The sequence below is a fragment of the Doryrhamphus excisus genome, linkage group LG20 (genome assembly GCF_037039965.1).
Source record: "Doryrhamphus excisus strain RoL-2023G ecotype Guam linkage group LG20, RoL_Dexc_Guam_v1.1, whole genome shotgun sequence".
Lineage (NCBI taxonomy): Eukaryota > Metazoa > Chordata > Actinopteri > Syngnathiformes > Syngnathidae > Doryrhamphus > Doryrhamphus excisus.
The window spans coordinates 3,214,973-3,241,832 of NC_136376.1; the positions used below are offsets into that span (position 1 = coordinate 3,214,973).

The following is a 26,860-nucleotide window of genomic DNA, read 5'->3' on the forward strand; positions in this document are numbered from 1 at the left end:
CACAAGCAACCATCCCCTCCAGTCATCTCACGTTCTCCTCTCCAGCTCCATCACAATGGGCTTGGACTTCTAGATCATGTGACACGATTCATATACAGTATATGTGTAAGCAATTGTTCCTTTATGAGCGGAACACTGCTGTTCGCACTTTGCAGAAGGTGTTGACGTCGCACCACGAGAGCGCCGACGTGTGACTGACTAATGAAGCAAAGAATAAACAGAATTAACAAGCCAGGCAAGAAGGTATTAGTGCATGTTATTGATCTGACTATTGACTTGGGGGTTGTAGGATCATTTTGGCAGAAACAAGACTTTCGCTTTCACATCCGTATTACTGCAACATGACTGTAATGTTGTATTGATGGATAATGGCGGCCTTACTGATGCACATATTCAGGGTACAACTCCCCCTATGTACACAATAAGATTTTACCCATACAGGTAAAAAGTTGTAAGGTAATGGTAACGGTGCATGTAGTCCGACTCATAAAACCCAGGTACGTATATCTGACGTATCTGACCTGTGTCATAAAGCAGCTTTTCCTCAAGATTGACAGTGGTTGTTTGTTTCACAGGATTAGTAAAACAGAGAGAAAGATGGCGGGTGGACAGGGTGGGGGGTGGTTGTGGTGGTGGTGAGGTGGGCCGATCTATAATTACAAGATTAGAGAGAAATCTTTTGTACATCTGTTGGTTGCCTTTCAAAGCAAGCATGTTGCTTCTGGTCTCCATTGAACTGTTTTGTTGCGAGCCCAGATGGACAATTGGCTCATGACTTTGTGCATTTTAAACTAATCCATTGTGTCCATATTTACTGTGGTCAATAGCTAAAAGGCAATTACTGGAGATACACACACCAGCGCGCTACAGTCAATAGCAGCGCTGCTCTAGTATTTCCTCATTGAGATAATACACTGTTTGTGTTTACGTGTTTATAAGCAAGTATGTGTCCTTTTTGGGGACACCAACGCCGTGCGACCAGATGAGGTGTCCGCAAGCCTGATTGTCGTTCGGGTTTTCAGTTAATAATGTGAGAACACGAGAAAGAAATGCATTAAAAACTACAAAATGTGAGGAGGTGCGTTTGATAAGAACTCGGCAAGGATCATATTAGGAAGGCAGTGAGGGACCGTGTCCTTTAAATTGCCCCTCGGGGATAAATAAAGTGTTTTTGAACTTGAACTTGAACTGTGGAGGAGTGGAGCGTGTAGAAGGTTACGCATTGAAGGGAAATTTTAGCACACACAAATGCCCTCACATATAGTTCAGTTCCAAATGTGAAAATTGCAAATAATTCATGGTGTTACGTTTGTAAATAAAATGTTATTTTGATGTAAGACAATCGTTTTTGTGTTGTTTATGTTGTTATAGTTGTTATATATATATATATATAATTAATTAATTAATATAAATTCATGGGTTTTTGTGTTGTTTATGTTGGTATAGTTGTTGTTTATATATATATATTTTTATATATTATAATTATTATTATTATATTATATTATTAATATATATATATATTTGAGCAAAGCAAAAACACTTTAGATTCATCGTTTTTTGTGTTGTTTATGTTGGTGTAGTTGTTATTTATATATATATATATATATTTATACTTTAAATATATACTTACTTTACTATACTATACTATACTATACTTTAAATTCATCAGCTTCTTTTTTTAGTCATTCATTCATTCACTCATTCATTTTCTACCGCTTTTTCCTCACGAGGGTCGCAGGGGTGCTGGAGCCTATCCCAGCTGTCTTCGGGCGAGAGGCGGGGTACACCCTGGACTGGTGGCCAGCCAATCACAGGGCACATATAGACAAACAACCATTCACACTCACATTCATACCTATGGACAATTTGGAGTCGCTAATTAACCTAGCATGTTTTTTGGAATGTGGGAGGAAACCGGAGTACCCGGAGAAAACCCACGCATGCACGGGGAGAACATGCAAACTCCACACAGAGATGGCCGAGGGTGGAATTGAACCCTGGTCTCCTAGCTGTGAGGTCTGCATGCTAACCACTCGACCGCCGTGCCATCGATGCACTCATCTTTGAATCTGCAAAAAAGCACCAAAAAGCAATGCTACTCCCTCAAATGTTGAATTATTCCTTGAAGTTCCTGCTACTAAAGCATCAAATGAAAGTTTAAGTTGTGGACAGCGTACAAACCAAGCCTGGAGGTATCAGAAGAAAGAAGCAAATCCCATGACCACACGTTGTGCTGCACCGTGAATAGAAATCATCCCATAATGACTAAACAGTCTCCAACATTTATAACAGCAGAGTTATAGCTTTCTCCGTGAAGACAGCAAAGATATTCACGTCCGTCTTGCTCTAAGCCCCCCCCCACACCACCCCATCTGTGGATGTCTGCCACAGCTGGAGTCTTTCTTCCTGCCTGTTTGGATTACATAAGGGTCCAAAGGCAGCCTGGGCATTAAAGATAGCGGCTGACTCGGGCCTCCTCGCCTTTTGTCTGGACATTTCATTCCAGCTCAACATTTAGCGAGCGATTACAGGGAAAAACCCTCGTCCGGGAATGTGAATGAATGAATCCTCCAGAGTGACAGTCTTAACACGGACAAAAGACGCTTTCGGATGTGACTGCATCTCTCAAAAGAATCATTTTATCCTTGTTTGTCCTCGTTTTCAGAAGGTCTGGGTTCTGTTTCTAACCTGGTTTTTAGTAGGACATTATGAAATCGTTATAATGCTCACAGCCACTAGGGGCATATTTAAATGACACATGAAAATTGTCCATAGGTATGAATGTGAGTGTGAATGGTTGTTTGTCTATATGTGCCCTGTGATTGGCTGGCCACCAGTCCAGGGTGTACCCCGCCGAATGTAGCGATCAATGCTCTTATTTTGAAGGCCGGAAGGGTGTTGTGTGTGTTGAGAATGTCTGTTAAGAGAATAAACGTACCTCTCAACCAACCTTATTTCACTCACAAATATCAGCAGGCATAATAAAGGTAAAAACAAGCGTTAAAACGCAACATGGTGTACACACACTCATACAGCCCGAGCCGTACACACACTAGCATGCAGTTAAATTAAGCTAACACTGCTAGCAGGCTACACGGTGGTCGAGTGGTTAGCGCACAGGCCTCACAGCTAGGAGACACGAGTTCAATTCCAACATCAAGTTTGCATGTTCTACCCGTGCATGCGTGGGTTTTCTCCGGGTACTCCGGTTTCCTCCCACATTCCAAAAACATGCTAGGTTAATTAGCGACTCCAAATTGTCCATAGGTATGAATGTGAGTGTGAATGGTTGTTTGTCTATATGTGCCCTGTGATTGGCTGGCCACCAGTCCAGGGTGTACCCCTGCCTGAAGACAGCTGAGATAGGCTCCAGCACCCCCGCGGGAGAAAATGAATGAATGAATAACACTGCAGCTGCACGGTGATTGAGTGGTTAGCGCGCAGACCTCACAGCTAGGAGACCCAGGTTCAATTCCACCCTCGGCCATCTCTGTGTGGAGTTTGCATGTTCTCCTCGTGCATGCGTGGGTTTTCTCCGGGTACTCCCACATTCCATAAACATGCTAGGTTAATTAGCGACTCCAAATTGTCCATAGGTATGAATGTGAGTGTGAATGGTTGTTTGTCTATATGTGCCCCGTGATTGACAGCACCCTTGTGAGGATAAGCGGTAGAAAATGAATGAATGAATAACACTGCTAGCTTCCATTCACGCTCTGTATGAGAGGTTTTGGAGTTTTTTGCCAACTTTTTCAGTGTTCAAGGTCGCCTTTTCAACCTGTTTAGTTTGGGCGGTAGCGAGCTCGGGGTTGTGTTGCGATTTCGCCACGGTTGAGCGATCAGCTGTGGCCAAAATTCCGCATTTAATAGTAGATACCGTTTGTATGGACACGGAACTCGTAGGGCTCTACCTCCTTGCACGTTTTTGGGATCTGGGAGGAAGCTGGAACACCCGGAGAAAACGAACCCACGCACAAAAAGACCATGAAAACGCCACAGAGAGATGCGCAAACCATCAATCTACTGACTGTGAGGCCAACATGGCTACTTTTACGTTTACAAGCAGAAGGAAGGGATTTATCGGTTCTGATGGTGAGGGACTACACATATTTCTGGGTTGAGCAGAAAATTCCACCAACAAAATAATTTTCTCGGGGAGGAGGGGAGGTCCCAGTCTTATTATATTCTCCGATATGAGGCTTGCTGTATCACACTTGGAAATCCCCTGCTCTACACACTATACTAATAGACTGACTACCTGTCTCTCACTTGCAAAAACAAACTTCCTTTGCGTGCATTTTGATGAAAATATTCAGGCCAAGAAGAAGACTTTATTACAGGCGGCGTTATCTCGTCTTCGCCTATGTAGCGTACATTCCCCCTGCAGTCTCACTTCATCGCCAGAGCCCAAATCGTATTTGCAGCCTTCAAAAAGTCAACAGCAATAAGAAATCTTGTCATTTTCACACATCGACTCCTTTTCTCCGCCGTCAGCCGGAATCAAGCACGTTCTGCAACATGATTACTGTTTTGGAGCATTATTGCTGATATTTGACATGGTGCTAAAGCAGGGTTGCTGGTATTGCACGTGGTTGATGTTAATGTACATTGATGTCACTTCAGATTGTGAAAAGGAGGTGAAGAAGCGTGTGGAGGCAGGATGGAACGGGTGGAGAAAAGTGTCAGGCGTGATAGAAGTTGTGTGATAGAAGAGTTTCAGCTAAAATGAAAGGAAAGGTATACAAAACTGTGCTGAGACCAGCCATGTTGTTTGGTCTAAAGACAGTGCCACTGAGCAGAACTGGAGGTAGCAGAGATGAGGATGCTGAGGTTGCTTGAATGCTTGAGGCATTGGGAGTGACCAGGATGGATAGGATGAGGAACGAGTCAATCAGAGGGACATTAAGTGTTAAAGGCCTTGGAGATGTTGTTTGGTCTCGAGACACTGAGGAAAAGACAGGAAGCAGAACAGGAGGTAGCAGAGATGAGGATGCTGAGGTTGCTTGAATGCTTGAGGCATTGGGAGTGACCAGGATGGATAGGATGAGGAACGAGTCAATCAGAGGGACATTAAGTGTTAAAGGCCTTGGAGATGTTGTTTGGTCTCGAGACACTGAGGAAAAGACAGGAAGCAGAACAGGAGGTAGCAGAGATGAGGATGCTGAGGTTCTCATTTGGGAGTGACCGGGATGGATAAGATCAGGAACGAGTTGATCAGACTGACATTAAATGTTAAAGGCCTTGGAGATGTTGTTTGGTCTCGAGACACTGAGGAAAAGACAGGAAGCAGAACAGGAGGTAGCAGAGATGAGGATTCTAAGGTTCTCATTGGGAGTGACCGGGATGGATAGGATCAGGAACGAGTAGCTCAGAGGGACATTAAATGTTAAAGGCTTTGGAGATGTTGTTTGGTCTCGAGACACTGAGGAAAAGACAGGAAGCAGAACAGGAGGTAGCAGAGATAAGGATGCTGAGGTTCTCATTGGGAGTGACCGGGATGGATAGGATCAGAGACGAGTAGATCAGAGGGACATTAAATGTTAAAGGCCTTGGAGATGTTGTTTGGTCTCGAGACACTGAGGAAAAGACAGCAAGCAGAACAAGAGGTAGCAGAGATAAGGATTCTAAGGTTCTCATTGGGAGTGACCGGGATGGATAGGATCAGAAACGAGTAGATCAGAGGGACATTAAATGTTAAAGGCCTTGGAGATGTTGTTTGGTCTGGAGACACTGAGGAAAAGACAGGAAGCATCACTGGAGGTAGCAGAGATGAGGTTCTCATTGGGAGTGACCGGGATGGATAGGATCAGAAACGAGTAGATCAGAGGGACATTAAATGTTAAAGGCCTTGGAGATGTTGTTTGGTCTGGAGACACTGAGGAAAAGACAGGAAGCATCACCGGAGGTAGCAGAGATGAGGTTCTCATTGGGAGTGACCGGGATGGATAGGATCAGAAACGAGTAGATCAGAGGGACATTAAATCTTATAGGCATTGGAGATGTTGTTTGGTCTCGAGACACTGATTTGCTGTGATTTGCTTCTTCCTTCTCGTCGCTTTTCTGTTGTCACAATCCGGCCTGCCCCGCCCCTGCCCCGCTAGCGCTTTAATGCTCTCTTTGTTCCCTCTCAGCTCTTTCAAGCGCTCCTCATACACCTGCAGTGTATAAAACTAACTTCCCTCACTTGTACGGATGTGCGGCTCTCTCACCGTTCCACCCCGTCCTGCCACAACACCCGAACCCCCCCTCCGGTTCCATCCTCCTCTCACATCCCTTTCGTCTCTCTTTGAAGTCGTCAGAGCTCGATTCGGAGCGCCGTGCCACTCCAGTCTGCTTTTATCCTGACAAAAAGAGGAAGAAAATAAAAAAAAAGAAGAGGGCAATGTATTCAGACCCCGCTGCAGCACAGTCATCTGTCCTCCTGTGTGAAATGATTCACTTGTGACTCATAGCTTTATTGGGGACTTGCGCGAAACAAAACAACGAGGGATGGATGCGGCGTTTTCTAGCCAAGATAACTGCAACTGTAACTGAGAGTGTTGCACCGATTCGTCACCAATGCCGCTTGCTACATCTCAATAAGAGACCTGTCTCCACCCAAGGAGGAGCGTTCTTGTCATTCAATTTCTTTGTATGTGTCCCGAAGTGGAAAAGTTCTTGAATATTTCTACAAAAAGTGCTTTTTATGTATGCTTACACAACTGAGTCAGTTCACCGGGAAATCCTAATGGCGATGATCCGGGGTCATGTGGGGAACAGGATGATTAGAACTGTCATTGTGTTGAGTCGGGAGATCCCACTTCTGATGCCAGATTTTAGCAAAAATCTCTGCCTCCTTGGAAGATCTTTTAAAGCAAGAGACTTGTCAATGATCCATTTGCATTCAGGTAAGAAGTGTAAGACCCTCAGGGTTATATGAGGTAAATAGTCAAAACCCAGACAGGAATGGACCATTTGATGAATTTTATCCAATATCAGATCAAGGAGGACAGAAAGGTGGGATAGAGGGAGGGTGCTCAGTGATCGTACGCCTATGTAAGACCCTCAAACATACCTGTCAACAATTGCATTTAAAATACTGCAAAAAGTGTACTGTAAAAAAGGTCAGTCAGGATAATTCATAATGACGCCTCCAGAGAACATACTAACTCCTTATTTCTAAAATCACAAATACTTCAACTTGCTGATATAGTTCATCTTCAAACAGCTAAAATAATGCATAAGGCTAAAAATAACCAATTAGCTAAAAATGTCATCCAATACTTCTCTACAAGAGAGGAGAAATATGATCTCAGGGAAGAACTACATTTGAAACACTTCTATGCTAGGACTACGTTAAAAAGCCATAGCATTTCAGTATGTGGAATCAAACTATGGAATGGATTGAGTAAGGAAATCAAACAATGCAAACAACGATGAGCCAATTCAAGAAACAATACAAGCAGTTGATGTTTGCTAAATACAAGGATGAAGAGTCTTGAACCAGTCATGATGTGCTATATATATCACTATATTGACACTTACTATGGTACACATTATGTCATTGGATGGGCATATCAACTCGTACTTTGGTACGTGACAAAAATTAAAAAAATTAAAAAAATTTTAAAATTTTGAAATTTAAAAAAAAAATTAAAACATTAAAAAAACAAAAACAAAACAAAATTAAAAATTAAAAAACAAAAAATATATATTAGGAAAGCAGGAAGTGAACAAATGTAACAGTTACTGATTGTAAAAGTACCAGATGGAGGGGTAGGATTTAATAAGCTTTGCTTCTTCCTACTCCTTTTGGACATGTAGAACTGTGAACTGATTATGTGATGCATTCAATTGTAATCTGATGCATGTTCAAATGAAATTAAACCATTACCATTACCATAACACAGGACGTGACAAAGTATTTCAACGTAGAGGCCACCCTGGACCCCCACTTTCTCTTATAAAGTATGAACGGTACAATGAACGATTTTAGTGGTTTTGAAACCGTGATATTTTCATACCGTGGACCGGAAAACCGTTTTCCAACTCCCATCGATCCATTTTCTATACCGTTTATGGAGCCTATCCCAGCTGACAGCTAACCCAACTCCCATGGTACCCAGGCTTCCAACTTGTGTTATTTGAACGTGTACCCGTTTCAATTCATTTCTGAGGTAAACAAACTCTCACAGCTTGCACGTTAAAAGTAGCCGAACGACTGAGCCCTCACAGCTACGCACTCTTAGCTCAGCTTAGCCAGCCGCCAGTCTGGAGTGTGCAAGCAAACGCCACACGCTGTCATTGCTTCTTCTTTGGCTTCTTAAAAAAAAACAAAAAAAACAAGGCACACCAGTGACTAATAGGTTGAGAGAAAGTGAATATATCTAGTAAGCGTTCACGACACTAAGAAGGAACAAAGTGATGTGATTTACTTGCTGTATTTACCTCAGGAAACAGTCATTCATTTGGAGTTAAGATGCATGACTCAGAGGTTGAGTCACATTTGCATCTGTTTGGGTCGGATCATAGCAGCTCGGTTTGTTGCCTTTTTCAAAGTACATCAGACTAACGCTATTTATAATAGACAGTATTTGCAGTTTATTCATCAGAAACGGGACAAATGCAGTTCTGGGTAGATTGCTACCACAATGTGCACCATTTTATCCATCATACATTATTGTTAAATGTTTGTCATCTCACCTCAGTTATGAAAAAAAACATCTTATCTCGTTTGATGGAAACAAAAGGTAAGGTCAGGGCAACAATGGGAAGGGTGCACTCTTTCCTTTGGATTGCATAATTTGATATGTTGATATTAATTTCCCTTGTACTGTAGTCTGGTGCATGTGTGTGTGTGTGTGTGTGTGTGTGTGAGGTTAGACAGACAGGATATTTACCTGCTGATTCCAGTGAGACAAGCCCCAAAGCTAAAATGCAGACCTGATTACATTCTACACAAGCTGCAAAATGGATGGAATAGCAAATAGCGCGCTTCCATAGCACACTAAAACTAGTTCGCTATGGAAGTAAGAGATGCAATGCGACTCAAAAACAACCACCTTGGTTTAATAACATCTGGTGAATATGAAATATTGAAGAATAGTCATTTATAATAAAAAAAATACCACCCACACAGGGATTAGTGATGCTGCTGCATGTACAGTAGTTGCTGTGTGTGCATATGGCTGCTTCTTTTGCACATTGTTACTGTGACTGGGCATGGTCGCCGGCCAATCGCAGGGCACATACAGATAGAAGTTGTGTGATAGAAGAGTTTCAGCTAAAATGAAAGGAAGGGTATACAAAACTGTGGTGAGACCAGCCATGTTGTTTGTTCTCGAGACACTGAGAAAAAGACGCAGAAAATGAAGCAGAACTGGGAGTGACCAGGATGGATAGGATCAGGAACGAGTAGATCAGAGGGACATTAAATGTTAAAGGCCTTGGAGATGTTGTTTGGTCTCGAGACACTGAGGAAAAGACAGGAAGCAGAACAGGAGGTAGCAGAGATAAGGATGCTGAGGTTCTCATTGGGAGTGACCGGGATGGATAGGATCAGGAACGAGTGGATCAGAGGGACATTAAATGTTAAAGGCCTTGGAGATGTTGTTTGGTCTCGAGACACTGAGGAAAAGACAGGAAGCAGAACAGGAGGTAGCAAAGATAAGGATGCCAAGGTTCTCATTGGGAGTGACCGGGATGGATAGGATCAGGAACGAGTAGATCAGAGGGACATTAAATCTTATAGGCATTGGAGATGTTGTTTGATCTCGAGACACTGAGGAAAAGACAGGAAGCAGAACAGGAAGTAGTAGAGATAAGGATGCTAAGGTTCTCATTGGGAGTGACTGGGATGGATAGGATCAGAAACGAGTAGATCAGAGGGACATTAAATGTTAAAGGCCTTGGAGATGTTGTTTGGTCTCGAGACACTGAAGAAAAGACAGGAAGCAGAACAGGAGGTCGCAGAGATGAGAATGCTGAGGTTCTCATCGGGAATGACCGGGATGGATAGGATCAGGAACGAGTGGATCAGAGGGACATTAAATGTTAAAGGCCTTGAGATTAAGTCAATTGGAGGCAATTGATTTTCTTGATTTAAAAGCTGAAAGAAGAAGAAGTTGTTATTGAGTATTGTTGCCGTTAGCATTTGCTATAGCCCCTGACTACTGCTCATGCACAGTTTCTGTTTTGCTACACATGACTATTCTGTTGCACACTTCTGTTGTGGTTAATGCACGTGGTTGCTACTTTTGCCTGTAGCAGTCGTTCCACACAATGACTGTTAATGAGCATAATTGCCGTTAGTGTATGTTGTTGCCGCTATTGCACATGACTGCTACGTATGCACAATTTCTGTTTGTGCACATTGGTTTGCCGGGGCTGCAAATGGCTGTGGTTAATGCACGCGGTCGCTACTTTTGCCCACAGCGGTTGTTGTTCAACACAGTGACTGTGTTTGCACATTGTAGCCATTTGTGTGCGTTGTTACGACTGATTATGCATCATTTCTGTTTTAGCACGTTGGTTGCTGTTGTGGTTGCTAGTTTGTCGCCTAATATTTGCTGTTCCTCACAATTACTGCTTTTTTAAATTGTTCTTTACTGTTATTGCACATGACTGTTCCTAAGGTGCAATTTGTGGTCTTGCACCTTTGTTATTGCTGTTGCACATGGTTGTAGTTAATGCACATGATTGCTACTTTTGCTCATCGGAGTTGTTGGTCCACTGCTTCTAATGCAAAATTGCTTTTTTTGTATATTGTTGCTGTTGCACAAGGTATAAACTTTTACAAGTGATTATAGTTTTTGCACATGATTGCTGCTTTTGCACATAGTTGCTATTCTTGTACACGGTGTGTAGCGTTATCGTTGCTTATTTTAGTGTCCTGGGCTGATGCTTCTGTGCATAATTGGTGCTGTTATATTGTTAGTGGAGCTGGACAATGTGATAAAACATCAGGTATATTTCTATAACCGAGTCTTGTGGCAACATTTTAAGGGGGGGGGGCATTACACTGTATGATGGAAGCACTCCACAAGTGACTGACAGTGAGAAGTCCATCATCTTCATTGCTGCATAGTACAAATGTCAAAGAGGCAATGTGTGTGTGTGTGTGTGTGTGTGTGTGTTTGTGCATCCTGCCAGACACTCCTGCTGTCCTTGTTGCGTCTCCGCAGAAAAGAAAAGGCAGAATGTCAGCCTGCCAGCATCCAGCTGCTTCTTTCTTATTGCTATTCAGGACACTCTGCCATCCTGAGCGTCTGTTGCACGTGCCAAGGAGGAATGTGGGAAATGAGGGATGGAGAGGAGGGAGGACTTGAGGAGTTAAAGCCCCACCCCGACTCATGTTATCTAAAAATAGATCTACTTTTCTATTCCCAACACACCTCCGTTTTCTAACATCGGCCTCCCTCCCTTCTGTTTTCTTCTTCATGTTTGGTCTGGGTAAATGCACTCCCTGGTGCCCAATAAGGAGACTCCTCCAACACGGGGCCAAACGCTCTGATGAAGAATTAACTATACTGTTGACATAAATCTAGTCGACTCCCGTGATGGCAGTTGGTGCGTTTTAACCAATAAAAACACAAAAACAAATCCTTTCTGGGTCAACACTTAATTGTTGATTATTTGTGAAAAAAAAACATTCTTAATGATGAACACTGCAAAAAATGGCGGACCAAATTTAGGATAAAAGTAAATTTTACTTGGTAAGAAATGTTAAATTAAGATTTTTATATCTAGAAATTACTAGAGGGGCTGCATGGCGGTCTAGTGGTTAGCGCGCAGACCTCACAGCAAGGAGACCAGGGTTCAATTCTACCCTCGGACATCTCTGTGTGGAGTTTGCATGTTCTCCCCGTGCATGTGTGGGTTTTCTCCGGGTACTCCGGTTTCCTCCCACATTCCAAAAACATGCTAGGTTAATTAGCGACTCCAAATTGTCCATAGGTATGAATGTGAGTGTGAATGGTTGTTTGTCTATATGTGCCCTGTGATTGGCTGGCCACCAGTCCAGGGTGTACCCCGTCTCTCGCCTGAAGACAGCTGGGATAGGCTCCAGCACCCTCGCAACACTTGTGAGGCTAAGCGGTATAAAATGAATGAAGGAAGGAATCTTCATACTACATGTTCTTCTTCTAATATTTGGACTTTGTTCCTATAATATTTCTTTAATATGTAACATTCCCAAAGCTACTGTAATTCTGGCCACCAGTCCAGGGTGTACCCCGCCTCTCGCCTGAAGACAGCTGGGATAGGCTCCAGCATAAACAACACAAAAATGGTTGTTTTTTGTATGACAATAACTATTTATTTACTAATATAACACCATTAACTATTTACAAATTTCACATTTGGAACTGAGACCTGGGTTCAATTCCACCTTCAGCCATCTCTGTGTGGAGTTTGCATGTTCTCCCCGTGCATGCGTGGGTTTTCTCCGGGTACTCCGGTTTCCTCCCACATTCCAAAAACATGCTAGGTTAATTGTCGACTCCAAATTGTCCATAGGTATGAATGTGAGTGTGAATGGTTGTTTGTCTATATGTGCCCTGTGATTGGCTGGCCACCAGTCCACGGTGTACCCCGCCTCTTGCCCAAAGACAGCTGGGACAGCTGCCACCCTTGTGAGGAAAAGCGGTAGAAAATGAATGAAATTACCAGGCCCGGTTCTGTGCCACCACTGGAAACTTGTGCATGACAAGTTTTACACTTAGCTGCAACATCATTTTTGGGCTTTAACAGAAAATACAGCTACACGACTGATATCAGTGCTAGCTAAACAGGTTAGCACATACTGTTGTTGCAATCACGTGGGCTCTATAGGGTTGGGGGGAATCGACTGCTTGTATCAGAGTGCCAATATCTGAGATTTTACATGCAGGCCCCAAAAAATCTGTTTATTTTCTGATATCGCCCTGATATCCAACATCAACACCCCATGTACTGTATAAGGAACCAATTACCGAGCTGGTGAAGTGATTTTTGCCTATTTTCCTGTGGAGTACAACTTTAAATGCGAGTCCAAAGTGAGTTCCTTTATCTACTCATTTATGATAGCATGCTGTTCGAGTGATGAAATGATGGTGGGTGGGCAGGAGGGATATTGGCTTTCAGTGGATTATGTTCCAGCACATGGCCAACCTTGGCTTAGTCATCGCACCCACTGCCCGCCCACCAAGATGATGAGAGAGTGTGTGTGTATGTGTGTGAGTGTGAATTAGACAGAGGTCTTGCCCTAGGAACACACACATCACTAGAACCACCTGCCAGCAACATCAGATCATTAGGTGTTGGAATAAAAAAACGCGTATAAAAGAGGTCAACGGTGGTGAATGATCCTTGTATGGCCACCATGACTGATGGACACTTCATTAGGGACACTTGAATTAAAAATCCTGCCTTTATGAAGACAATAAATATCAGTGTTGATTGAAGAATCGGTGGTAGTTTGCATCGTACATCCTTGACTTGTTTCCAGAGCAAGTCAGTGTTTTGCATGGCTCAAGTCTCAGGTGTTTAATCTCGAGTCAAGTCTCAAGTAAAAACATGCAAGTCCAAGTCAAAACTCAAATCTCAAGTCAAGTCTCAAGTAAAGACACGCAAGACCAAGTCAAAACTCAAATCAAGTCTCAAGTAAAAACATGCAAGTCCAAGTCAAAACTCAAATCTCAAGTCAAGTCTCAAGTAAAGACACGCAAGACCAAGTCAAAACTCAAATCAAGTCTCAAGAAAATACATGCAAGATGAAGTCAAAACTCAAATCTCAAGTCAAGTCTCAAGTAAAGACATGCAAGACCAAGTCAAAACTCAAGTCAAGTCTCGAGAAAAGACATGCAAAACCAAGTCAAAACTCAAATCTCAAGTCAAGTCTCAAGTAAAGACATGCAAGACTAAGTCAAAACTCAAATCTCAAGTCAAGTCTCAAGAAAAAACTTAGAAGTCCAAGTCAAAACTCATATCTCAAGTCAAGTCTCAAGTAAAGACAGGCAAGTCCAAATCAAAACTCAAATCTCAAGTCAAGTCTCAAGAAAAGACATAGAAGTCCAAGTCAAAACTCATATCTCAAGTCAAGTCTCAAGTAAAGACAGTCAAGTCAAAGTCAAAACTCAAATCTCAAGTCAAGTCTCAAGTAAAGACAGGCAAGTCAAAGTCAAAACTCAAATCCCAAGTCAAATCTCATGTAAAGACATGCAAGTCCAAGTCAAAACTCAAATCTCAAGTCAAGTCTCAAGAAAAGACATAGAAGCCTAAGTCAAAACTCATATCTCAAGTCAAGTCTCTCGTAAAGACAGGCAAGACCAAGTCAAAACTCAAATCTCAAGTCAAGTCTCAAGTAAAGACATGCAAGACCAAGTCAAAACTCAAACCTCAAGTCAAGTCTCAAGTAACGACATGCAAGACCAAGTCAAAACTCAAATCTCAAGTCAAGTCTCAAGTAAAGACACGCACGTTCAAGTCAAAACTCAAATCTCAAGTCAAAACTCAAGTAAAAACATGCAAGTCCAAGTCAAAACTCAAATAGGGTGATATGCATGGGGCCCTGAATGTAGTAAAGGCCACTCCAGAATCCCATGATGCTCTATAGTGGAAAAGTTGGAAAAACACCAAAAGCAGTGTCGTATGAGGATAACTCCCTTGTTGCCATGCCAGGAGGAAGCAAACATTGTCTCTCATTTATGATTTAACACGGGCCTATGATTTGGGCATCGCTCCTTGGGGAAGGTGATGTTTGGGAGTCGGGGGAAATCTTGCACATCCTCCTCCTGCTGCTGCTGCTTCTGCTTTACACCAGGGGACGACGGGCCTCCAGGGAACGCAAGCAGGGAAAGGAAGGAAGGCGGCATTTAAAAAATGCCTGCACGAGTTGACAACAACGCTGAGAGGAGGGGCGTCCAAATTGAGCGTGTTGGCAGGCGGCATAAATGAAATAATGATTAGTCCGTCAGGGTGTCAATACTGCTACTTGTGCTTGCTGCCATGAAGTGTGCACACAAGGGGTTTGGATAATTAGGAAGTATCGGATGCAGCCAAGTATTATGTCATTAAATATACCAGAGTCGGGCCTTATGATACTATTATGGCCAGGGGGGTAATTATGGTATGTCTGAGAAATGACACATTCATCCTTCCTGTTGCATTTGCGTATTAGAAATATCATAAGAAAAGTAGATGGAAGTTTTATTTTTATTTTTAGATTTGTATTTTTATTATTGTTATTACTAAATATTATTATTATAGTAATACTATAATAATAATAATATTATTGTTATTACTAAATATTATTATTATATAGTAATACTATAATAATAATAATATTGTTATTATTAAATATTTATTCATTTGTTTCGATTTTAGATATAGCTATTATCATCAAAATTGTTACTTTATTAAGGTTTTTGATTTTTTTATTATCATTATTTTATATACATATAAACAACCTGTATCCATCCATTTCTTATACCCATTATCATCATTGGGATGGCAGGGGTACGCTGGAGCCTATCCCAGCTGAGTTTTATTAAAAATGAAAATACATATCTATATAAAACATGTGCCAAGCTTAATTATAAAATATTAGCAAGATTGAACTTTATATTTTCCTGTTCCCGGGTGCGTTCTTTTAGCGAATGCTGAGATATGACGTAACACGCAGCTCAAGACGTTCTTCGATTTAAAAAAATGGAGGCGAGCAATCGGCACTGGTTTGTTTTTGATCCAAACGAAATTTCAAGACTGGACGAACGAAAAACCGGCAACAATACGGAGTTATTCCAACAAGTGAAAGAAAAACTCGATTAAGTCGGTATCACGTGATGTTAATGTTTACGTTTTAATGGGCATGCCCCATTGACTATTCTGGTTGATTATAGCGCCGCATGTAGACAAGAGATTGGAATATTCCTTTCCATGGATACCATTGTTTTTGGAAAGGTCATTTAAAAAGATTCAATTCGGAAAGGGAAAAACTCCTCATGTAAACATGGCTCTTCCAGAGTTCATAACACAGCCAAATCCACAGTGTATTTAAGCACAACAACCCAACATGCACCTCGGGAACCCTCCAAGTCATGTCGAACATCACTCCCCTCCTATCATCCATTAACATATCAGCTCACTCAAGCCATTAAAAGGCTTTCAGTCACACCTCCAAGGAGTATTTCCAAGCTGACGAGGCATCACGGCTGACAACATCCATTTGTACGTGTCCAAAGAGAAGCTCTCTCCGTCCATCAGACTGTTTACGATAATGCTGCTGCTGCTGCTATCAAGAGTGTTTAACTGTTGCATTAGCCTTGTCTTATCACTCGCCTCCATTACTGCAGCCACAACTTTATTTACATCCTTAAACATGTTATTTGGTGCGGTGGGTCGGAGGGTGCAATGATGCATTAAGAAGGAATCATTGTCATTTGGATAAAAAAATCATAAATTAATTTGGGAAAAGGGTGAAGTTCATTCATTCATTCATTTTCTACCGCTTTTTCCTCACGAGGGTCGCGGGGGGTGCTGGAGCCTATCCCAGCTGTCTTCAGGCAAGAGGCGGGGTACACCCTGGACTGGTGGCCAGCCAATCACAGGGCACATATAGACAAACAACCATTCACACTCACATTCATACCTATGGACAATTTGGAGTCGCTAATTAACCTAGCATGTTTTTTTGGAATGTGGGAGGAAACCGGAGTACCCGGAAAAAACCCACGCATGCACGGGGAGAACATGCAAACTCCACACAGAGATGGCCGAGGGTGGAATTGAACCCTGGTCTCCTAGCTGTGAGGTCTGCGCGCTAACCACTCAATCACCGTGCAGCCGTAGTATTATTCATTCATTCATTTTCTCCCGCGGGGGTGCTGGAGCCTATCTCAGCTGTCTTCAGGCAGGGGTACACCCTGGACTGGTGGCCAGCCAATCACAGGGCACATATAGACAAACAACCATTCACACTCACATTCATACCTATGGACAATTTGGAGTCGCTAATTAACCTAGCATGTTTTTGGAATGTGGGAGGAAACCGGAGTACCCGGAGAAAACCCACGCAAGCACAGGGAAAACATGCAAACTCCACACAGAGATGGCCGAGGGTGGAATTGAACCCTGGTCTCAGTTCCAAATGTGAAATTTGTAAATAGTTAATGGTGTTATATTAGTAAATAAATAGTTATTTTCATGTAAAACAACCATTTTTGTGTTGTTTATGCTGGAGCCTATCCCAGCTGTCTTCAGGCAAGAGGCGGGGTACACCCTGGACTGGTGGCCAGCCAATCACAGGGCACATATAGACAAACAACCATTCACACTCACATTCATACCTATGGACAATTTGGAGTCACTAATTAACCTAGCATGTTTTTTTGGAATGTGGGAGGAAACCGGAGAAAACCCACGCATGCACGGGGAGAACATGCAAACTCCACACAGAGATGGCCGAGGGTGGAATTGAACCCTGGTCTCCTAGCTGTGAGGTCTGCGCGCTAACCACTAAACCACCATGCCGCCCCAAGGGTGAAGTTGTTAAGCGTAAACATAAATTTCTTCCCCAACCGTGCACCCGTCTGTGCAAATGACACGGAATGATGAATAACGACAGCAAAGGGAACACACGCATTCCGAGGAGCAGATGCTACGTGTGACTGATTGTGTACACACAGGAAAAACGTCCATTGATGAAGACAAGTGACAGCAGGGCTTATATCGAGCACCAAACTGCAGATGCTGTTAAATGGCCGACGGCCCGGTTTGGTGGAGTCTGCCTGTTGAAAAAAAAACAAACTTTCATTGTCGTCACCCCGGCATCTGTTTGCGTTGAGTCCTTCATGTCACGCAGTATGCTCGTCATCCTAAATCTGGAGCCGGGATACGTGCGGATGTAATGAGGCGTCGCGCGAGGAGGGAAAATCTAAACGAGGTCACAGAGGAACATTTTGAAATGAATTAGGCCGGATGCTATGCTATTCTCAATAATCCATTTTGCGCTAGCTTTGGAATTCACCAGTAGTTTCACGAAGATCAGTTAGGGATCATGACTCTTAACGTAGAGCAGGGGTCAGCAACCTGTGGCTCCAGAGCCACATGTGGCTCTTCAGCCTTTTTGTTGTGGCTCCCTTTGCAATTTTTTTCCCCGTCTTTGTAATGAGTTAAAAAAAAAATCCAATTTTGTGTGTGACCATGAATGCATCGTAACTGATTTCTGGCAGAAACATGAAGGAAAATTAAGATAATTAAAAAAAAAACAGCTGCATGCGAACTACAACAGGTAAGTTTACAGTAGTTTACTGCTAGTTTACTATAGCAAGAGTACTCAAACTCATCTTTTCTTATCTGAACTACTTTGATACCCCCAAATTCCCTCCAACGCTGTTTTAAACGTATATTTTGCGGCATTGGGTATTTCTTTTTAATGAGCAAGGGAGCAAAACGGCTCTTTTCATAGTAAAGGTTGCCGACACCATGATGCATGCAACGCACTGACCCTTTTTTTGCACAATAACTGCTACTTCAGTTATCGCCGCACATCATTCAAAATCTATTATGTTGCGACTATAATGAGCACTTTGAAGAGGATCGGTTGACAATTGCGACTGGTTGAGTGCCAAATAGATGATCTCTGACTCAAAAGCTACTTAGATTGTTCATTTATTGCGGTCTTTCTTTGAATATCACTGAAAGCTTGAAGATTGGTTGTGAATTGCGACTGAAAAAGTGCTGAAAATAGAAGCAAAATAAGTATTATTATTATTATTATTATTATTATTGAAGATACTGTATAGTATGATTTACACCCTTTGGTTCTTCCTGAAGTAAAAAATAGTATAATAGAGTTTTCACAGTAATACATCAAAGCATCAAGTCCAAAGTCTGCGTCCCCTCCGTTCTCCCCGCCACTATAACCCCCGTCTGTCTTCGTCTCTTCACGAATGAGCCATGGGGAACTGCCAAAGATGTCCTTGCGATTGTGGTTGGATTGGACACGGCGTTGCTGTGGTAACTCGCCGAGTGGAAGGCAAACCTCAGAGAGACTTGAGATTCACGTCATCAACTCGACAAAACCTCGTCAGCATTAACACACACACACACACACACCTTTGAATTGCACGGTCGGTCTCTCATTGGACAGTTCTGTGTCAAGTCGTCTTAAATTAATGCACTTCATTAGGTACACTTGCATGGTACAGTATAATTTGACATACACGTTAAGCTTGTTATTTGCTGTACTGTACTCTTATTTATACTATATTGTCGTTATATTGTGTTGTTTATTTGTTTGTTTGCTGTGCTAAGCATATCACGTATTACATAAACAATAAAAGCAACATTAGAAAGTAGCTTTGTCTTAGTTTATATCGATTGCTTCACTGCAGTTATGCTGATTATTCAAAAACCGGTTTGCACATAATTGCTTAGTTAAGTCTAGTCAGCATCCGTGGCCACCTTTAAATGCACGGATCATCCATCATTTGTTATTGTTATTATAAAATTAACTCACTCACATCTCACTGATGGCTGCTTTTTACACGCACACTCATGTTACAGTATGTAACGTTATATACACCTTTAGGTTTTCAACCCCGTCCAAATGGACCGGCCTTGTCATGAGAAGATGTAAGATTCATTTTAGCATGAGCTGACATTGATTACAACGAGCTATAATGCATATTTGAATGCTCGCAATGATGAAGTTGCACTTTCTGATATTGTGGCAGACATTTTCTGCAAACCCCATCTCGTTTTTCGAGACGGGATCAAATATGAAATGTCATCTCTTTCGCTGCTCTGGTAGGAACAGGCTGTTTTATTTATTGAGCAGCGAGCTAAGAGGGGAATTATGTCAATCAACTGGAAGATGCGGTTGTTCTGTTGATATACTGCTTATATATAATGCATAGCCGCAGGTCATATCCAGATACTTTAAGGCCTGCGCAGCAAGACCATTGGGAGGATATACTGTATTATTATTACATGACATTAATGGCGCTTCTTATGGGGTTGCACTGAAAATGCATTGAAAGATATGCACACAGCTGCACTAGCATGTTCTGCTAAAGTAAGCTAACCCTGCTAGCTTCCATTCATGCTCCATAATAAAGATTATTATTGCTCTCTGGTTCTACCATATCTTACTTATTGTGTGGAAATATGGGGTAATAACTATAAAAGCAATCTTCACTCGCTAAATGTACTGCAAAAAAAGGCCAGTAAGGATAATTCATAATGCCGCCTACAGAGAACATACTGACTCCTTCTAAAATCACAAATACTTCAACTTGCTGATATAGTTCATCTTCAAACAGCTAAAATAATGCATAAACAATTAGCTAAAAATGTCATCCAATACTTCTCTACAAGAGAGGAGAAATATGATCTCAGGGAAGAAGTACATTTGAAACACTTCTATGCTAGGACTACGTTAAAAAGCCATAGCATTTCAGTATGTGGAATCAAACTATGGAATGGATTGAGTAAGGAAATCGAACAATGCAAACAACGATGAGCCAATTCAAGAAACAATACAAGCAGTTGATGTTTGCTAAATACAAGGATGAAGAGTCTTGAACCAGTCATGATGTGCTATATATATCACTATATTGACACTTACTATGGTACCCATTATGTCATTGGATGGGCATATCACCTTGTACTTTGGTACGTGACAAAAAATAAAAAATTATAAAAATTAAATAAAATATTGTAAAAAACTTTGAAAAAAAAAATCTAAAAATTTAAAAATTTTAAAAATGTAATTTTTTTTAAAAATGTAAACAATTTTAAAACATTAAAAAAAAACTAAACAAAACCAAATTAAAAAACCAAAAAAATATATATTAGGAAAGCAGGAAGTGAACAAATGTAAGTTACGATTGTAAAAGTACCAGATGGAGGGGTAGGATTTAATAAGCTTTGCTTCTTCCTACTCCTTTTGGACATGTGGAACTGTGAACTGATTATGTGATGCATTCAATTGTAATCTGATGCATGTTCAAATGAAATTAAACCATTACATTACTTTTGTCAATGTTTCAGGTCTCATTGTCTCCTCACAATGACAGAGTTTTATTCACATTATGTCAATTTCCGCAAGATTCCCGATTTAACAGTAGATTCCATTTTTTAAATCTGTCATTCCATTAACACAGAAATGATAGGACCATAATAATATCACCCCATCATTCTTCACTGTAGCACACGATCCCATTCATCATGCATTTCCTGCTAGAAGCAAGTCCGAGTTCAATTTGTATCATCCATCCTGACTATGGTATAAAAAAAAAAAAAAACTGATGAAGGTCTCACATAATTGAGCATTCCATCATCAGACGACCTCCTTAAAATCGCTCCGACATACCTCAAGATAGACCCCGTCCTATTTTGGGTCCCGTAGGCCCTTTAAAAGCGATCCCGCAGTCATTTGAAACGCTTGCTGATTGCGTGTCCGCGGTGATGGCCTTTACGCACTTCACGTTCACACAACTTCTTTTCACGAGTGACATCGTTGTTATTAGAGCACTCCGACTGCGCAGACAAAACACCGCAGACGTACGTGCACGGGCGGCTCGATGGATGGGTGTTTGAATGACAGAAACAAGAGACGCTATCTCGCAATTCCGCTCTCTTCTTGTTGGCAACCTGAACATTGATTGATGGATGGATGGATGAGAAGAAGACAGGAAAGAGAGCCACTTTGGTCTTCCCCTTCGCTTTAGATGGTGAATATTCACGCTGGTGGCATTTTAGCATGTGTAGGCGGAGAGGTTTGCAAAGGGAGAGAGAGAGAGAAAAGTGTGAAGTATCGATCAATGTTGTCCCTGTTTGCTCACGGCGTTCTCGCCAAACTGGGAGGAAAAAAAAGACAGCGAGACAGAGGGTTGGTTGGCGTTAGGTGGCGTTAGGGTGGCAGGCGTATCTTCAAAAAGCAATCAGATGAGATTCGGATGAATTGGGACAAAGCACATCTCGCTGGAACAAAAAAACGCCATCTTGAAGTTCTTTGTGATGGAATTGTGTCACATCGATTTTGGAGCTTTTCAACGTCCTGGCTTGCCGTCGAGTTCCTATTAGTCAGCGACCTTAATAACGGCAATAAATAACCAAGTGAGGAGAACGGCTCTGCGAGCTCCTCGTTTAAAAAATTAAACCTGGCCTGTGACAGCACGACATTACTGCTCCATTAAAGCCTCCTCGTGAAGATCAGTAATAGTCCGTAAGTAAGCAACAGAAGAGAATCACAAAGCTCCTTTACAGTGGGAGGAAAAAGTATGTGAATCATTTAGTATTTTTCTTAATTTCTTAATAAAATGGTCATAAAATGTCGGCCGATCATCTCAATCACAACCTCTGCTTGAACAAATGCCACACAAAAGTTTGGGATCGCTTGCAAATGTCTTTGTTTTCCAAAGAAAAACACATTTTCATGTATTTCACAAACAATTAAAATGAATCAGATGATTTTCAAAGTAAGATGTACATTTTTGCATAAACAAACCTGACAAAAAAAGCAAAATTGCAAAAAAAAAACTGCAAGCCAAATTAGTGGGAGATTACCATTCCACACTCAAATCTCTCCCAGCTGGCAAAGAAAATTCATTTCCAGCCACATAAAATGGAACCAAAATGAAACCTTTCGTGAAATGAGCACAGCTGACAAGTTATAACTGTCAAAAATTGCATTTAAAATACTGCAAAAAATGTACTGCAAAAAAGGCCAGTAAGGATAATTCATAATGCCGCCTACAGAGAACATACTAACTCCTTATTTCTAAAATCACAAATACTTCAACTTGCTGATATAGTTCATCTTCAAACAGCTAAAATAATGCATAAGGCTAAAAATAACCAATTAGCTAAAAATGTCATCCAATACTTCTCTACAAGAGAGGAGAAATATGATCTCAGGGAAGAAGTACATTTGAAACACTTCTATGCTAGGACTACGTTAAAAAGCCATAGCATTTCAGTATGTGGAATCAAACTATGGAATGGATTGAGTAAGGAAATCGAACAATGCAAACAACGATGAGCCAATTCAAGAAACAATACAAGCAGTTGATGTTTGCTAAATACAAGGATGAAGAGTCTTGAACCAGTCATGATGTGCTATATATATCACTATATTGACACTTACTATGGTACCCATTATGGCATTGGATGGGCATATCACCTCGTACTTTGGTACGTGACAAAAAATAAAAAATTATAAAAATTAAATAAAATATTGTAAAAAACTTTGAAAAATTATAAAACAATTATAAAAAATAATAAAATAAATTCTTATTTTTAAAATTATATTAGGAATGGTCATATCACCTCATACTTTGGAACGTGACAAAAAAAAAAACATAAAAATTATATATTTTTTAAAAAAATGTAAAAAAAAATTGAAAATGTATAAAAAAAATTGAAAAATTATAAAACAATTATAAATTATATTAGGAATGGTCACATCACCTCGTACTTTGGTACGTGACAAAAAAATAAAAATTTTACAAAATTCAAAAAATGATAAAACAATTATAAAAATAATAAAATTAATTATTTTTTTTAAATTATATTAGGAAAGCAGGAAGTGAACAAATGTAACAGTTACTGATTGTAAAAGTACCAGATGGAGGGGTAGGATTTAATAAGCTTTGCTTCTTCCTACTCCTTTTGGACATGTGGAACTGGGAACTGATTATGTGATGCATTCAATTGCAAACTGATGCATGTTCAAATGAAATTAAACCATTACCATTACCAAAATAAGGGACATTTTCGAAACAATAAGAGAAATTCTGGTCTATGTTATGGACAACGAACACTTAATTGATGCCATTATTTTGACTAGCCTTTAATTGTGGCCAACCGAGCTAAATACTTGCTAGTAACTGTTCAAGCTAATACTGGTTGTGTTCATGTGTCCATGTTAGGTGTGCAGAAAACAGACAGCTGTGTCAACCATTAGTGGCAAATAAAGACATAAATTACAGTACATATGAAAGTAAAAAAAAAAAAAGGAGCCTTGACACGCCGCACACATCACAATAGCAGTCATGGGAAAAGTCAAGCTTTTACGGGTGGTTTGTTTCTGTATTCGGCGCCCTCGTTTCAAGGCCACACACCCTTCTAAGAACTCCCATAGCTCTCACCTTGACGTGTGCAAATACTTTAATGCATGCGTCATTTGTTTTACCCCCGCTCTGAAATGTGTGTTTTAAATGTGTCACTCAGTCAGTCAGTCAAGCACACAAACACACACAATTCCGTGTGAAAAGCTGCGCCTATGCTTCCAAGTACAGATGGAAAATATGCTGTGATGGATAATGACAAGAAAGCTCACTTGGCAGCACTTTTTTTTTTTATTTGTTTCTGTGTGACGAATGGCACAAATCATCAAGTCTGGTCAGAGTGCGGCTAAGAATGTGACAGCAGTGATTGTTAGTCACGGACATGGTGAACCCCCGTCTGTGTCCTGCAGACGTGATTGAGTCGTGTCTGGGTTCAGGTGGTAAAGTGGGTGGCAGCAATCACAAAGTCGGTGCTTGAACCCAAGACAGTGGCAAAGCATTCTGTCTGAAGGGTCCTTATGCAAGACGCTTATCCTCTAAATGCTGCTGATGAGCTATCTGCATATAAATGACGGAGGAAGACAAGGAGTCACAACACATTTTCCACCGCTTTTGTTCCAATTAATTTTAAAATCATATTTGTCTTCAAATGACAGATTTTTTAAAGCGGTGCGAGAATATGACAATTTCTGTCAAAACGGGCTAGGTATGTTTTATGGTCTAAAACTCATTTTGGAATAGAGGCAATTCAGTGAGAGAAAATGGTGAAATTAAGTGTATTAAACGACAAAGCCCGTTTCCGCCACTGAAAATAAAAACTATCCTAATTGTAAGTCAAAATAATGAGATAAAAAGTCAAAATTACAGGATAAAAAGTCAACATTTTGAGATAAGAAAGTCGAAATTATGAGATAAGACAGTTGAAATTATTAGATAGAAAGTCATAATAATGAGATAAAAAGTCAAAGTAATGAGATAAAAAGTCAAAATTAGGAGATAAAAAGTCATAATTAGGAGATAAAAAGTAAAAATTTTGTGATAAGAAAGGCAAAATTATGAGATAGAAAGTCATAATAATGAGATAAAAAGTCGAAATAACGAGATAAAAAGTCGAAATTACGAGATAAAAAGTCAAAATTTTGAGATAAGAAAGTCAAAATTATTAGATAGAAAGTCATAATGAGATAATAAGTCAAAGTAATGAGATAAAAAGTCAAAAATTAGAAGATAAAAAGTCAAAATTTTGAGATAAGAAAGGCGAAATTATGAGATAGAAAGTCATAATAATGAGATAAAAAGTCGAAATAACAAGATAAAAAGTGGAAATTACAAGATAAAAAGTCAAAATTTTGAGATAAGAAAGTCAAAATTTTGTGAAGAAAAAGGCGAATTTATGAGATAGAAAGTCATAATAATCAGATAAAAAGTCGAAATAACGAGATAAAAAGTCAAAATTATGAGATAAAAAGTCAAAATTACAGGATAAAAAGTCAACATTTTGAGATAAGAAAGTCGAAATTATGAGATAAGAAAGTTGAAATTATTAGATAGAAAGTCATAATAATGAGATAAAAAGTCAAAGTAATGAGATAAAAAGTCAAAATTAGGAGATAAAAAGTCAAAATTTTGAGATAAAGTCGAAATTATGAGATAGAAAGTCAATAATATAGGGATAAAAAGTTTAAATAACGAGATAAAAAGTCAAAATTTTGAGATAAGAAAAGCAAAATTATGAGATAGAAAGTCATAATAATGAGATAAAAAGTCAAAATTACGAGATAGAAAGTCATAATAATGAGATAAAAAATCAAAATAACAAGATAAAAAGTCGAAATTACGAGATAAAAAAACGGAGTCCACACAGATATAGCGTACATGCTAACCACTCGTCCACCGCGTGGTTCGGTGCATCATAAAATGCCCCAAGCAGCTGAAATGATGTTATAAGATCTTTGGATGTGTCCTTTTCCCCTCTTTTCATGTCGCCCCCCCCAACTGTGTTCCAGATGGAGGAAGTCATAGCGCGCATGCAGGACGAGAAAAATGGCATCCCGATCCGAACAGTGAAAAGTTTCCTCACCAAGATCCCCAGTGTTTTTTCAGGTAAGGCTCTTTTCTCTTTCCGTCTTATCTCTTGTGCTCAGCGGTGCTTCTCTTCACTTTGCTCCTCTCTTGTCATCTCTTCACCTGCTGGGCTCACATCCCCCCCCCCCCCCCACCCTCTCAACCACAAAGTACACAGCTTTACTAACTTCTTGCCAAATAAAAAAAACACACACAGCTCTGACATTCCAGCAATGCAGAGGTGTCGGGAATATGACATCGGATGAGGAGGATTTGTTCGCAGTGCAATTTGGAACCCAAGCCAAATAGCGTTTGCATTAGTTATGACTTGGTGGTTAGTGTATTCCAAACCCACAATGCACCTCTCTACTTCCTGTGAGCGGCTTGTTTCTGCTAATTGTGCACAAGCCGCGTTATTTTTCGTGCCCTAAGGCTGCAGAACCAGCACTGCTCACCACAGCCAAAATGGGAATATCTTGTCAAAACCCCCATCATGTCCTCCTGACATGGCGGACGAAGATAGCGTATGCTAATATATGATACAAACATCATGCACTTTATTTGAATGGACAACAAATGTACCCATCTGATGAGGCAATACAACAACAAAACAAAAATGACAAATATTATTTTATGAAAGCGGGGACTATCTGATACTACTTTGTGAATTATTTTCAATATTAATGAATCGAATATTTTGGTAGTTAGAGCATATAAAACTTGTTATATACAACATTTGGATGTTCCATAGCACTACTGGCAAA

The 26,860-nt window shown here is 40.5% G+C and overlaps 1 protein-coding gene across 1 annotated transcript in view; it reads left to right on the forward strand.

Moving 5' to 3' along the window:
* rgs7a (regulator of G protein signaling 7a) overlaps positions 1–26,860 on the forward strand; it is a 67,481-nt gene that overhangs the window by 13,427 nt on the left and 27,194 nt on the right. The window contains exon 3 of the mRNA XM_058059005.2: positions 26,039–26,135. Within this exon, the coding sequence (XP_057914988.1) occupies positions 26,039–26,135 (97 nt within the window). The remainder of the gene's footprint in view (positions 1–26,038; positions 26,136–26,860) is intronic.